Raw genomic sequence first — 15,837 nt, 5'->3', positions numbered from 1 at the left:
CGTTTCAACAGCAATTGCCGCTGTAGATGTCGCCTGCTGAGAGCCGCTCCATGTTATCATTAAGAAACAAACCCAGCGGGATAATGGTTCACCGCTTACATTTTTCTTTGAAGAATACTTCGAAGAAAATTCGATGTAGAATTCTTCGATACCTGGTAATGCATAAAAGTAAGCTATGCGGAACCTCGCTTACATTTTTCTTAAATAATACTTCGAAAAAATTCTATGTAGAATTCTTCGATACCAGGTAATGCATAAAAGTAAGCTATGCGGAACTTCGCTTACATTTTTCTTGAAGAATACTTCGAAGAAAATTCTATGTAGAATTCTTCGATACCAGGTAATGCATAAAAGTAAGCTATACGGCTAAATTCTACTGTGTTCATATTTACCGTTAAATCAAGTAAGTACATGAAAAACGACAAATACAAATTGATGGAATAAAATTTATAAGTAAATTTTTTCATTATTTCGTCAAATCATCAAGCAAAAAGTTGGTCGTGATCAGGTGAGCTACTATTTTAATTACAAATTTTGTTTATTTTTTTTGTGTTTAAACTTAGAATAAAAAATAAAAGAATGTTCTCGAAGAGACATATGAGAAGACTTATTAAAAATGAAGAAAGTGAATTTTACGGAATAGCTGAAAATGATTCTGAAGAGGATGCGGTGAATTGTAAAGAGGAGTTTTCACAATATTGATGCTGAAGTCGAATTTATTGAAAAAGAAGAAAGTTCACAAAAAACGAACTGTGACAAATTAATTGAAAAATTGAAAATGTGGACTTCGCGTCATAAAGTCACAAGGAACTGCTTCCATGATTTGTTAAAAATATTGCAGTCGGAGAATATTTCTGTACCAACATCTTCGAAAGGAATTTTACGGCAAGCGACCTGCAGATTGAGAACTGTTGCGCCAGGAAATTATTTGCACATAGGCCTAGAAAAGCAACTAAGGAGTATCGCGATAACGTTGAGTGATGTTGATAAATTTGAAATCGATATCGGTATTGACGGCTTACCTTTGTACAAAAGCTCAAATGTAAGCTTGTGGCCTATATTGGCAAAATTGCATCCAAAAAGAAATACGAAGGTGATGTTGATTGGTGTTTTTGAAGGCAAACAGAAACCGGCAGACGTGAATAACTATTTACACGATTTTGCTTATGAGCTAAAAACTTTAACGCGATACGGAATGGAAGTCAATGGCAGAAGAATCAATGTGAAAGTGCGATGATTTATTTGCGATGCCCCAGCAAGAGCATTTATCTGCCAAACAGTAGGTCACAACTCTTTTCAAGGATGCAGCAAGTGCACACAAGTGGGTAAAAAAATAAACCATTCAATAACTTACAGTACATTGACGGAAAATCTTCGAACTGACGATGACTTTGCTGCATGAAATAGCGTGGGCCATCATAAAAAAATGGAAAAATCGTGTCTCGAAGAAATAGGTGTGGGAATGGTCTCCGCTTTTCCTGTTGAACCAATGCCTTTTAGATCTTGGAGTTGTAAGAAAAGTGCCAAAATGTCTAATTAATGGTCAGTTGACAAAGCAACAGAAAAACATGCTGTCGAAAACTTTGATTTCGTACATACCTTACACACCCAATGAATTTGCTCGAAAACCACGAAGCTTAGATGAAATTGCAAGATGGAAAGCAATAGAGTTCCGACAGTTTGTACTTTACACGGGAATGGTTGCTTTGAAAGACATTGTATCTGACAGTATTTATTATCATTTTTCTTTGTTGCACTGTGCATATGCACTGCTTTCGTCACAAAAAACCTATGAAAACAATTTAGAAGAAATAAAGCAAATGCTTAAGAAGAAAAAGTAAGTTACAATGTACATTCAGTGCTGCATTTGGTGGATTCCGTTAAATCGTGCGGTTTTCTGAATTCATTCTCAGCATATGCATTCGAAAATTTTTTTGCAAACCCTAAAGCGGTTCGTTAAAAGACCCCGAGAAACATTACAACAAATAAATAACAGATACCAATACGAAAACGTGTTTACAAAAGACAGATATGTGGGTCCAAAAGTCAATAGATGTGGGAAGGTTATTCGATTTTATGGAAATGACTTTAATATCAGCGATAAATTACCGGATAATTTTTGCTACGTTAAACCGGGAGTGGCAATACAAATTATAAGATTATCAAAGAAAGATGATGATGTTTATATGCATGGAAAAGTTTTGAAAAACTGCTGCAATCTATTTACGGAACCATTGAAAACGATGATAGATTTGGGCGTTTTCATAGCTGACATTGACACCGAAGAAGCGGAGCAAATCTATGATGTCCAACTTATTTTATACAAATTAATGTGTCTGCCTAACAATAATCAATTTGTATTTCTACCGATTATTCACAGCAAGGACCTATAAGATTAGTTACCACGGGCTGAAGTCTTTTAGCGTGAAATCGGTGGCGGAAAATTAGAAAAACGAAAGTAAGTTCTTTTAATACGAAAAGTAGATATTTCACAACGTTATATGTTTAATTTATGTTTTCAAGTTGACACCACAAATGAGCTGTTGCGAAAATTAACCACCGCACAGTCAGCAAATAATTCCCTCATAAATGCAATGAGTTGCAGACGCAAATCTACTAATAAATTTCCATTAAAAACTGATGAAGCATTAAAAGAACTTGACAAAGAATTGAAAGGTAACAAGGAAAAATATGTGAGTTTATTTAAAAATACTACACTTCAGTGTCACATTTTAATTCAAAAATCAACATTTTTTTTATTGCAGATGCCTATAATACAAGACCTGCTAGGTCACAATGCAATTGAAAAATCACTGCACAAAATTATAGCAGTTGAATTGTTGCTGGAATACAATTACTTTGGTGTGAAGGGTAAAAAATCTTTGAAGGAATTTACGCACTTTAATGCGTTACTATTTGGTAAGTTTTTCGTATTTTTAACATTGAAGGACATAGCTTCAAATTTATAAACATACTCTTTCAACTTTTTTTTGTAGAATGTGTGAAAGTTGAAGGTTTCACCGAGTCGGAGTATATACACCAAATTCAAAAAAGTATCAAACTCGCCAAAGGCCGTTTCTTCAAGTCTCGTTGCTTGGATAAAAAACGAAAAGAGACTCAGCTACAAAATTAAAAGCAGCATACCAATTCGAACAAAAAGGAACGAGAAAGGATCTCGCGCACCTTTTTTCGTTACGACGTCGTTCGACCAACATCTCCGCTTTCGCAGCATCCCGGTTCTTTCCGCTAGTTACCCGCCTGTAAATATGTATATTTAACGTTTTTTAAAACCTGCTGTTTTCAACCTTTGATCATTTTATATATACTATATATAATATGTATTTAACGTTTTTAAACTATTTCAATTTGTAATAAATCAGTTCAGTTAAACACATTTTGTTATAACAATTTTTAAGTGCATTTCGCAAAAAACAAAACCTTTATAACGATTGTATCGAATTTAACTGTGGCATGGTGGAATTCTTTGTTAACTATGGCATCAAAGAATTCTTCGTTAACTGTGGCATCGAAGAATTCTCCGTTAACTGTGGCATAGAAGAATTCTTCGTTAACTATGGCATCGAAGAATTCTTTGTTAACTATGGCATCGGAGAATTCTTTGTTTACTATGGCATCGAAGAATTCATCGTTAACTGTGGCATCGAAGAATTCTTCGTTTACTTTGGCATCGAAGAATTCTTCGTTAACTATGGCATAGAAGAATTCTTCGTTAACTATGGCATCGAAGAATTCTTTGTTAACTATGGCATCGAAGAATTCTTTGTTAACTATGGCATCGAAGAATTCTTCGTTAACTATGGCATCGAAGAATTCATCGTTAACTGTGGCATCGAAGAATTATCTTCGTTTACTTTGGCATCGAAGAATTCTTCGTTAACTATGGCATCGAAGAATTCATCGTTAACTGTGGCATCGAAGAACTCTTCGTCCCTATGGTAAGCGAAAGGGGTGATCTGTTACTTTTCGTAGGACATCGCCGTGTTAATTTTCATCGGTCGGAGTAAGCGATACAATCATGCTACATCGTTTACCTTGCTCGCTTACCAATGTCTACCATATCCCGCTGGGAATATATTGGTAAGAAACTTGTGAACGAGCCTTAATTTTTTTCTCTTTGATTGACATCTGTCAAACATATTCATTAACAAATAACAAAGAGCAGTTTTCGTGTCGACTTTTTATTAACGACTGGGATTCGCAACCCAGTTTTCACTCTGGAACTAAAAATTCGAAGTTTAATGCTGACTGAGATCGATTTAGAGGACCAGATGATATTTAATTGTGCAAAAGCACCACGGGCTTTGTTTACGCAGTTTGGAATGTCTTTAGTAGAACCTCCAGCGAAGGTAATTTTGCTCCCAAGATAGATTAAACGACCTAGATGAATTTGGTTTTACGTACGTATATAAGTATGTCAATCTTTAGACCAACAGGGCCAATACACTCGTCAGGCTTAGTTTGATTGCTGCAAGTCCGATTTTTTAACTGCAAGGAGTGAAATATCATCCGCGTAAGCCAGTTCTTCGAGACGTTCTTGAAAGTTTCAAGGTAGACCGTGTTTTCCCATTAACGCCTTGTTCGGTACATCGTCCAAAACATCAAAAGCGGTGCTGAAATCTAAAAAACAGGTTTGGATATTTGCTTTCACTCGTTGATTTGCTCCAGTATAACGTGGAGTGTGTTTATATGATCGGAACACCATCTGTATATGCTAAATCCTGCTTGTTGCTTCCTCAGCGAATCTTCAATGTGGGTCTGTATTAGGTTTTGAACCCTAATACACAGTACAACGAGCTTGAATCTATGGAACCACAAGATCATTTTTTTCAGTTTACCGGTATCAACACTCCAGTATCCAGTTTGGGCAACCTGTTTCAGGCTAAATATCGTCGTCAATAAGTTTTTTTATACTCTCGCAACAAAGTTGCTAAGGAGAGTATTATAGTTTTGTTCACATAACGGTTGTTTGTAAGTCCTAAAACTAAAAGAGTCAGATATAGGGTTATATATACCAAAGTGATCAGGGTGACGAGTAGAGTTGAAATCCGGATGTCTGTCTGTCCGTCTGTCCGTCCGTCTGTCCGTCCGTCTGTCCGTCCGTGCAAGCTGTAACTTGAGTAAAAATTGAGATATCATGATGAAACTTGGTACACGTATTTCTTGGCTCCATAAGAAGGTTAAGTTCGAAGATGGGCAAAATCTGCCCACTGCCACGCCCACAAAATGGCGGAAACCGAAAACCTATAAAGTGTCATAACTAAGCCATAAGATGTTAAAGTGAAATTTGGCACAAAGGATCGCATTAGGGAGAGGCATATTTGGACGTAATTTTTTTGGAAAAGTGGGCGTGGCCCCGCCCCCTACGAAGTTTTTTGTACATATCTCGGAAACTACTATAGCTATGACAACCAAATTCTATAGAGTCGTTTTCTTCAGGCATTTCCATATACAGTTCAAAAATGGAAGAAATCGGATAATAACCTCGCCCACCTCCCATACAAAGGTTATGTTGAAAATCACTAAAAGTGCGTTAACCGACTAACAAAAAACGTCAGAAACACTAAATTTTACGGAAGAAATGGCAGATGAAAGCTGCACCCAGGCTTTTTTAAAAATTGAAAATGGGCATGGCGTCGCCCACTTATGGACCAAAAAACATATCTCGGGAACTACTCGACTGATTTCAATGAAATTCGGTATATAATATTTTCTTAACACCCTGATGACATGTACGAAATATGGGTGAAATCGGTTTACAACCACGCCTTCTTCCAATATAACGCTATTTTGAATTCCATCTGATGCCTTCTCTGTATAATAGAAGTATATACATTAGGAACCAATGATGATAGCGGAATAAAACTTTACACAAATACTGTATTTGAAAAATATGTAAATGACTGGTAATGAAATCTCGATTATCACTTTATCGTGCGAGAGTATAAAATGTTCGGTGACACCCGAACTTAGCCCTTCCTTACTTGTTCTTCTTTACTTTTGTATTGGTTTCAGTAATCCAGTATCATCAAAAAAATTGGTGATAAGACCATACACTCCAAGACACGCCCGCTGTAGCCGTCACTATCATTTGAGCAGACACTACGACCTCTTTCGAAGAAAGATTATGTTATATAGATTGTTTTAGCGGTACTCCCCTTCCACCTTACCCACTTAGAGGGCCGTGGCAGTAACTAAGCACTCACAACGTCATTGCACTTACTGAGCACCCTCATCAAAATATAATATAACAATCCTCGCAGTCACTATTTATATCACTATTTTCAGCAGCGAATTATTTTTGTTAAGTATTCATTGATTTTTAGGAATTCCCATTTTTGATGATAAGGCAAACGTATGAAAATAAATATTTCAAATCGTCATAACATATATACATATGTTGTTCAAATACAAAATATATACTTTCATATGTTACTAATATGCAAAGTAAATGTGCATACCTAGAGCGAGGTGCACAGGTTATCAGTTGCCTACAAGAATTTCTCAGCATCCAATTTCGTTCAGTAAGAAAGCTGCCGAGCCACCAGACAGTTAATAAGCAACATTCGTAATGAAAGGACTATTGAAATATTTGCCATACATCATCTTCCTAATATTCACATTATCGAGAACTGTGCAAAACAAAACACGGAAAGCTGGTAAAGTAACAGAAGCCAAAAAAGAAGACACATTTCATAAGTTTTGCTCAAATTCTTAAAATTTAACAGAGGGTGAGCCGTGCGAATGTGAGTTTCAACGATGCATTTGTAAATACCTTAGTGATTGCAAAGTGCTGTACGATCGGGTTGATATAAATTACTGTAATAGAAAGCAGGGCATTGTTTGTTGTCCCCAAGAGCCCGAAATTCCAATTATTACGCCGGCAGAATTGGCCTCAGAGTTTGGTGAGACGTAACATTTTATGTCAGTATTTTTATGGATAGCATTTATTTATTGTATTTTCAGCTTGCCAAAATTACACTGAAATGATATCTAATGATTGTGCCCGAGAATTCATAACCGGTGGAGAATTGGCTAGGGCAAAAGAATTTCCACCAGCTGCCTTGGTAGGTCGCTTCGATTTGGAGACTAAAAAACACGATTGGTTCTGTGGCGGTACACTGATTAGTGAACGTTTCGTTTTGACTGCAAGTCATTGCGCGAAAGGAGGGTAAGTATTTTGTTCGGAAGTGTGTACCTATTCGAAACACACGAGGTCTGTTCTGATCCAAAAGCCTCCGTGTTGCAACTTAAGCAATATTTAAGCGCTGAATAATGTTCCATTGATATCGAATACTAACATACTGAAGATATGTGATAGCAGTCCTCAACGCACGACGTGACAAGTCGAAAAAATCAGACGAACTATATTCGAAATTGCGTATATTAGCCTTGAGCTATCTAACCGTGCATCCAAGCTGGCTAAGGAATGCCTAACCTCATTATCAATGGCATCGAGTATGAGTACCAGGCCACAGAATTTCCAAGGTAAGCAAGGAAGGACACCCTACCCCGCTAACAGTAGAATGGGAACGGATCGATGCTTCACCTCTACTCGTGTTTTCTACTACTGGATAGCTGAGATTGGCCAGCTCCACCGACCCATGCGCTGTCGCAATATCTTTTTGACCCAATACCGATCATAAGAGATCCCGTGAGCTCTTTGCCTTTAGTAAGATTAGCCTCCCCCTAGTTGTGGGAGTTCTAACAGGCTATTACTCTATCGGAGTCAACGCTATCAGGATAAGAATTTTACCGGTTACCCGCTGCAGAAGCTGTAAGAAAGAAGTTGAGGTGGAAATATATTAACATTTTTTTCTTCAATGTCCCGCCTTTGCGAATTGAAGATTTAAACACTTGGCGTAAGGAAATTTACATTGATTAAGCCACTTGTAAGATCGGATACATGAGTTCTCTTTTCATGGGTTCAGAAAAGACTGAATAGAGTAGACCAAGTACGTTCCCCGGATCAGTCATCGAACCTATGTTTGATAAGCTTCTAAACGATTTTCAACGTTATAATGGCGTAATTCGTAGCTTTTTAGACTTTAACGCATATTTAAACAGCAAAAGAATAATAATTTAAAGTAAATAATTAACAAATTAATTATTGTAAATTTACAGTGTTATAAATAGGGTCCGACTTGGCGAATTGGACTTCAGTTCTAACAAGGATGATGAGGGTGTTCAGGAGTTTTCAGTAAGTCGGCTGATTTCGCACTCTGAATACGACAGTTCAAACTACAACGATATAATGTTGTTGGAATTGAATGGCACAGTTACTTTCACCGATTATGTTCAACCCGCTTGCCTGCTCACGCCAAATCGGACGGTATACAACAATGGCGTATTTTGGGCCGTTGGTTGGGGTGCCGTTGACCATTCGACTAATATGTCTCCGCAATTGCGTCGTGTTCAATTGAAGCAACTCAACGATTGTGGACCGATTGCAAACGAAGCGCATAATTTGTTACGTGGCCTGCGAGAACGCACACAATTCTGTGCGCACGGAAAGACGTACGACACTTGCAAAGGAGACTCTGGTGGACCCTTACTCATAACATTTCCCTCCAAGGAGGAAAAATACAAATGTCTATATATGGTTGCCGGTATCATATCAAAAGGTCAAATCGAATGTGGTAGCCAAGATTCACCAAGCTTAAATACAAATGTTACTGCTTTTGTGAGGTTCATCGAATTTCATGTGTGGCCAAACCAAAAATAATACATTTTTAATGTGACAAACTTTTATAAAATGTTTTTATTTATATTATAATCAGTTTTATCTGGAATAACTTCTATTAATCTGGGAAGCTTTAATTGTAATTGTAAGTAGAGCCTTGTTCTTCTTTCGCTTTTGACATCACGAACTAATCTATTTTCCAGTCAAACGCACTCATATCCGAGATTTTCGTAATCTCATATTATATAATTCTTAAAATGATCGGATACTTGAGTATCTCCTAGCCTCAACTCCCTTCACCTCATGGATGTTCTCAAAACTGCCTATCCGGTATTACATCATTATGTTATATATAATTCATGTCTTGTGCCATTGTAACGGGAGTGTTTTCAGACGTGTGGTCTTTTTGACAACTGTTACTTGATTTATACTTGGTTTGGTTTGCAATTCTATAATGAACAATTTCCCTTCGATGTACAGCACTCGAGTGGATAATGTGCATCCTTAAAGGCTGCTGTGGAGCAGAGTATCGTAGAAGACCCAATGAATCCATCCCCCATCGCGTGCAACAATTAGAACTGTGCGCATCCATAGTCCTTCGAGCTATGGCTTATTAGAAGAATCCTAAAAATCCCATGGACAGATAAAGTTACAAACAGTGAAGTTTAGAGAGGAGTGAACCGCAATAGAGAGTTGTTAAAGACTATAAAACAAAGAAAGCAGCCTACCTAGGACACATTATGAGGAACTCTAAGTATGCGCTCCTACAAATAATTATCCAAGGAAAAATTGAAGGAAACGGGGTATTGGCCGTAAACAACTTTAGTGGCTTCGAAACATTCGACGATGGACAGGAATCCAGAGCGTTGGCAACCTTATAGATGTGGCGAGAGATAGAGAGAAATATGCTGCGATAATTAAAAATCTGTGATTTTTTTTTTAATATACAATAGATATATTTAACATGTAAACATTACATTATTACATACCCATTGAGACAGAAAGAGGTCACAAATATTATCCAAAAATTAATGCTGGGCCATAAGTTGAGCGGTGTGCGCGAAACATATTCTTTACAGAACGTGAATTTGCGTAATAAAGTTGAAAATTATTATTTAAGGGTTTTGGGCGGTCGACCAAGATCTTGAACGATTTACTACGCTAAACTATTTTGTCATAATCATTATTATAATCATAGGTACGGAGTTCCTATTCGGTATCTGGTGTCGAAAATGTCACCATTTTTTTATATGAGAGTTGGCGCTGAGCGCCACCTGTCGTCGCATCGGGTTATGCTATTTGTACAAAGATTTATTTTATTATATTTTCAAAATAAAGAGAAAATACGGCAAGTGGTTTATAAAGGCAAAAAAGTATTGGCCAATAAAATTTTCTTATGGGAAGTTTCCATTTCCACAGCACAACGAGAACGTTTTCGTTCTGGTGTAGAGGTGGACGAAGATGCGCCATCCGGAAGTATGAAAATTAAACAAATTTGCATAGTAGCAGCCGTAGCATCGGTCAGATGCATGAGTCCAAATCAATAAAAATACACAAGACTTTTTTGACAACCGTGACCCACCGTTGACACTATTTGTACAAAAATGTATTGAAAGTGGTTTATATTGTGTTTTAGGAATTCCCATTTCTGACGAAAATGAAAATTTTTCATAGCAGATGCTGTCCAAAATAAAATACTAGCTTATGCGTGAAATTATGTGTTTTAATTGTTTGATTTTTTTTAAACAAAATTTTTGTTTCTGTTCCGGTGTACAGAAAAGATGGTTTTCCAACTCGTGAGCACGCCACGGCCGTGTGAAAAACATAACATTTCCAAAATTATGCCTCACACTATGCGACTATCTTTAGGTGATTGTCATCTCACATGCAATTTTCACTGGAAACGAAATACGTTTGAACTGAAATGGGAAATCGTTAGAACTCAAAGGAATTCGTAGAATCAAGCATTCTGCCCATGGTATTCGATAGGTGCGTCACAATCAGTCGGGTTCCATTACACAGTTTCGTGGCATGATGATTGCGAAACATAATAACAACCGATCCTACTTTGAGACGCAAATGATGCGGTGGCACACCAAGCCTGTCCAAAGAATTTAGAAATACCACTGGATAATTCACGGCGCCGTCTTCATTGTCAAGACGATCGATCGATTTGTATGAGCGCAAGTCTCCCGGAATTTGACTTTGAATCTTCCAGTTTAAGCCAACAACATCGGTATTTTTGGCAGCTAACATTGCGCGTGCACTTAAGGCATCGTAGTTACGATAATTTGGCCAATGTCCGAACATTTGTGATGAGTTCATCTTTGGTGAATTGACAAAGGGAAGATGGAATTGATATCGAACCACCGGAAGTATCAACCGAAATTCTACCATTTCCAATTTTTGGCGAAGGCCATGTAAAATGTCTTCGGCAATGTCTTTTTTGTTCGTATCCCATAATTGACGCGGATTTGAAAGCTTATATGTACATATGTCGAAATAATTATCGCGAAAAGTGTGCGAACTTCATTTTCATTCCAGTGATTAACGTGTTCCAGCAATTGTAATTGCTGGCTTACTTCTCCAAACCTTGCACACACCGTACCATTCACAGTAAGCAATGACTCAAATAAAGTTGAACCGCATACATTAATCAATAGCAACCGAAGGTAGAAGCAGTCGTCGTTTTTCGAGTGGATCGTGTAAATTCGTCCTAATGCATTAGTTGAGAACACATCTGGATGTCAATCTACTGGTTGGCCTTGCTTTCTGCGCAACTATTTCTTCGACGATGCATTCAGACATGTATAATATCAGTAGCTTTGACATTTCATCATGTATTTAACGAGCAACGCGCAAATCATTGAATTTTATTACCAAAATCAGTGTTCGGTTCGAAATGTGTTTCGCGCTTTACGTCCGATTTATGGTCTACATAATCGACCAATTGAGCAAACAATTAATGCGATTGTGACCAAGTTTCGCACTCAGTTTACACGAATGCGTACAGTGCGTACAGAAGAGAATATTGCGTCTGTTTCTGAGAGTGGCTGACGAATGTCGATTCGTCGCCGTTCGCAGCAATTGGGTTTGTGTTATTCGACCACATGGAAGATTTTACGCAAAGATCTTGGTGTAAAACCGTATAAAATACAGTTCGTGCAAGAACTGAAATGCCACAACGTCGAATTTTCAGTGAATGCTAGAAAAGTTGGCCACCAAGTAAAGTTGACTCGTAAGTAAAGTTGACCCGTAAGTTGGCCACCAAGATCATGCGATTTAACGCCTTTAGACTATTTTTTGTGGGGCTACGTCAAGTCTAAAGTCTACAGAAATAAGCCAGCAACTATTCCAGCTTTGGAAGACAACATTTCCGAAGAAATTCGGGCTATTCCGGCCGAAATGCTCGAAAAAGTTGCCCAAAATGGACTTTCCGAATAAAGACGCAGCCGCGGTACATTTAAATGAAATTATCTTCAAAAAGTAAATGTCATGAACCAATCTAACGTTTCAAATAAAGAACCGATGAGATTTTGCAAATTTTATGCGTTTTTTTTTTAAAAAAAAGTTATCAAGCTCTTAAAAAATCACCCGATATTTCTTCGACGATGCATTCCATGTATAATATCAGGGTATTTCCGAATAGAGCAACGTTCTAGTAAACGGATCACTGACGAACGTTGAGAAAAAACTCGTTAATGTTAATTTTGTTGCTGGCGGTGTTTCCACTGGCTGTACTGTATTCTTTGAGTTGAAATACACATTAATACGAGTATAAACACATAAATAGCATGGTTTGAATTTGGTTAGCGTTTTCATTAATGTTTAAAATGAAAAAAGTTGTTGTAGTGACATAACTACAATAGTTGGACATATGCTACCGCGGAGTTTTTTGTAGACATTATGATGTTCTTCAATATTGTTGTACATTATTTTGTTCTATCGCTAATAGTTTCGGCAGCGCATTCGACGAAAGACGTTTTAAGACTCATTTTTCTACACCTTCGGTTACATTGTTCAAATTTTACCAAGGATCCCTAATTTTTTCAAAATGAAATGTAGCCTATGTCAAATTGGAAGAATGTAGCATTCTATTGGTGAAAGAATCTTTTGAATCGGCCCAGTACTTTTTGAGCCTATTCATTACAAACATACAAAAATAGGTACAAATCTTTCCTCTTTATAATATTAGTGTAGATGTACATATGTACATACATACATATTAGAGTGTTTTTTTTTTAACTATTCATTTTTTTCAATCCCAATATGAAATTTCCTTGGAAATATCTTTAAAAAAATTCCCTGAAAATTTGAGCCCTTAATATTAACATTAAGGACTGGATCGTGGCATGTAAAAATTTTCCATTGAAAATGCACGACAATCGTGGTTTTTTATATTTAAATTTCTATAGCTCAGAGGTATTTTATGGCATCGCTTTGACTTCAGACACATACATATGTATTCCTCATTGCGACAAAGTCGAAACTCACACCGGGGAGGTAGTACGGGGCTCTAAACCTGATTTTTCCACGAAATTCGCATTTTTTTGAATATATCTCGCAAATGACAAGAGCTATGTATAGAAAAAATGTTCATGACAAACTTGTAGGAAATTTTATTCGCTACAAAAAACGGACAAAGATCGCTATCATTAATACTTCTCGAGATATGTGGCTTTTTAAGACAGGCTTTCTAGAGTTTTCATAGGTGGTATGTAATAAAAAATCAGGGAAGCATTATTCCTGTTTTTCAATTACATATCTCACACATTGACCGATATTTTCGATCAAAAGGCAACTAAAGGTACTGGGGTCCAAATATTCGGTACCTGGGCGCTCGAAGATTTATGATTGGATTTGAACAGTTTTTGTTCTTGAGGTAGATTATACTAAGGGCATTATTCACGCAAAGTTTCATCCCCTTATATTAAACGCTTCTTGATTTGCGAACTGGAAAGTTAAAGAATGAAATGGAATTTAAAATTGTGGTATACTGGAAGTAGTTGTGGTTGTAGTCCGATTTCGCCCATATTCGTACTGTGACATAAGAATATAAAAGCGATGCAACGTACTAAATTTTGTCGTCCTGAAATATCGGATTTCACCGAAAAGTGACCACGCCCACAGTCCAATTTTCACCCTAGCTCCTATAAAGTTTCCTAATACTATCTCGGAGATAAAATTTAATGTCGCTGGCGTATTTAGTTATTGATTTAATGCGCTTTTAGTAGTTTTTAACAATACCGTTATATATGGAGTGAACGGGGTTTTCGTCCGATCATAAATTTGCATACTGTCGGTAGTTCTCATAATATATTATTTGCGCTCAGCAAATTTGGTTGTTGTCGCTAAAGTAGTTTAGGAGATATGTACATTAAACTTATTAGAGGGCGTGGCCACGCCCACTTTTTCAAAATTTTTTGTCCACAAGTGCCCCTTGCTACTGCGATCCTATTTGCTTTATAGGTTTTCGGTTCATGGCGATTTGTGGGCGAGACATTGGTTCGATTACGTCCATCTACGAACTCGTATTTTTTTTTTTTTGTACTAAAGAACAAGTTTCGTCAAGGCATCTCAATTTTTACTCAAGTTACCGCTTGCACGAACGGACAGACATACACTCAACCGGATTTCAACTTTTCTCGTCACCCGGATCATTTATATATTATTACCCTATAGCTATCTCCTTTAGTTTTAGGTGATACGAACAACCGTTATGTGAACAAAACTATTATACTCTGTAGCAACTGGTAGCAAGAGTATATAAATTCTATGGTACCATTTCTTGCTCTTCTAGCACTTATACAACAGGCAGAGCAGGTTCTACTGCCACACCTCGTTCGGCTGATGAGGGATAGAAGGTGATCTTTATACCCAAGGTAGGAAGGAAGAACTAATCACTTACTATATCACTATTAACTTCCTTCTTACTAAAAAGTATGGAAAAGATCGTGGATTATGAAATAAGGTCGAAGGCGCTGAAAATTCCACCCCTGCATGTGAACCAACATGCTTACAAAGCAGGCACATCAACTAATACTGCTCTGTACCAGTTAACTTCGGAGATACAGAGTTCGCTGGAATGGGGCAAAGTAATGTTATGCGCTTCCGTAGACATCCAAGGTGCTTTTGACAACGCGTCTCCCAAGAGCGACAGCACCGCAGATCATTAGAGGCCGTACTGCGCACCAGAAAAGCTGAAACCACAATATGGGATACCAGAATTCATCTCGGCACTATAAAAGGCTGCCCACAGGGTGGAGTGCTATTCCCCCTGTTATGGAGCCTTGTCGTGGACGAGCTACTAGTTTTGCTGACAATGGGATCCTGTGTCAAGGATACGCGGATGACTTTATTATTATAACTAGAGGCAAATTCGAGGACACTCTCTGCTTCTTAGCACAAAGGGGTTTGAACCTGGCTAAAGGATGGTGCAGTAAGGTTGTGCTGAATATCGATCCCTCTAAGACAACCATCGTCCCGCTTACGGGACGTAAATCCTTGCCCGGCCTCAGGAACCTAACCCTTGGGGCAGAGAGGTAGAGATGACTAATATGGTCAAATACCTTGGTCTCACGCTTAAACCACTCTGTAGTGGAAGCAGCATGGTGAGCTGACCATGGCCAAAACTACTAAAGCGCTAATGGTGCAATCGATAAGCTGATAAATCCTGGGGCTGCAAACTAAGGATTGTCAGATGGTTGAACACCATGATCGTGCGACCGATAATCCCGTATGGGACGGTGGTTTAGGCCTCAAAAGCATCGTAAACTCCGGAAGGACCCCAAGCTTCGAAGCTGCAACGACTTGCATACATCTGCATGCTTGAACTCAGTCACTTCACATTCAAATGACAGAAGGGTTTGGCAGAGGTAACGTAATCTAATCTCAGCGGATGAAGGACTTAAGTGTTAGAATAACATTGGCTCTTCTGCCAAGGGACAGCATTACCAAAAGAATAAACTTCACCAAGAAGTTCAAGCAGCAGTAATACTGAATGGAATGATTCCCCTCTCGAGCTTCTGCTTAGGGATAGTACAATCAAGTGGGGCACCGACGGCTCGAAAACGTCAGAGGGAATTGATGCAGGAGTCGCAGGGCTACGCACCAAACCCTCCATACCTATGGGAAGT

The 15,837-nt window shown here is 37.9% G+C and overlaps 1 protein-coding gene across 1 annotated transcript; it reads left to right on the top strand.

Moving 5' to 3' along the window:
- The first annotated feature begins 6,531 nt into the window (after window positions 1-6,531).
- LOC126766012 (chymotrypsin-like protease CTRL-1) lies at window positions 6,532-8,774 on the top strand. The gene is made up of 4 exons (XM_050483729.1): window positions 6,532-6,677; window positions 6,747-6,923; window positions 6,985-7,189; window positions 8,143-8,774. The coding sequence occupies exons 1-4, from the start codon at window positions 6,590-6,592 to the stop codon at window positions 8,741-8,743; spliced, it is 1,071 nt and encodes a 356-aa protein (XP_050339686.1). The 5' UTR covers window positions 6,532-6,589; the 3' UTR covers window positions 8,744-8,774.
- Window positions 8,775-15,837: the final 7,063 nt, after the last annotated feature.

Source organism: Bactrocera neohumeralis, chromosome 2 (assembly GCF_024586455.1).
Source record: "Bactrocera neohumeralis isolate Rockhampton chromosome 2, APGP_CSIRO_Bneo_wtdbg2-racon-allhic-juicebox.fasta_v2, whole genome shotgun sequence".
Lineage (NCBI taxonomy): Eukaryota > Metazoa > Arthropoda > Insecta > Diptera > Tephritidae > Bactrocera > Bactrocera neohumeralis.
Note: the sequence above shows the minus strand (reverse complement) of the source record. Positions and strands in the feature narration are given on the sequence as shown.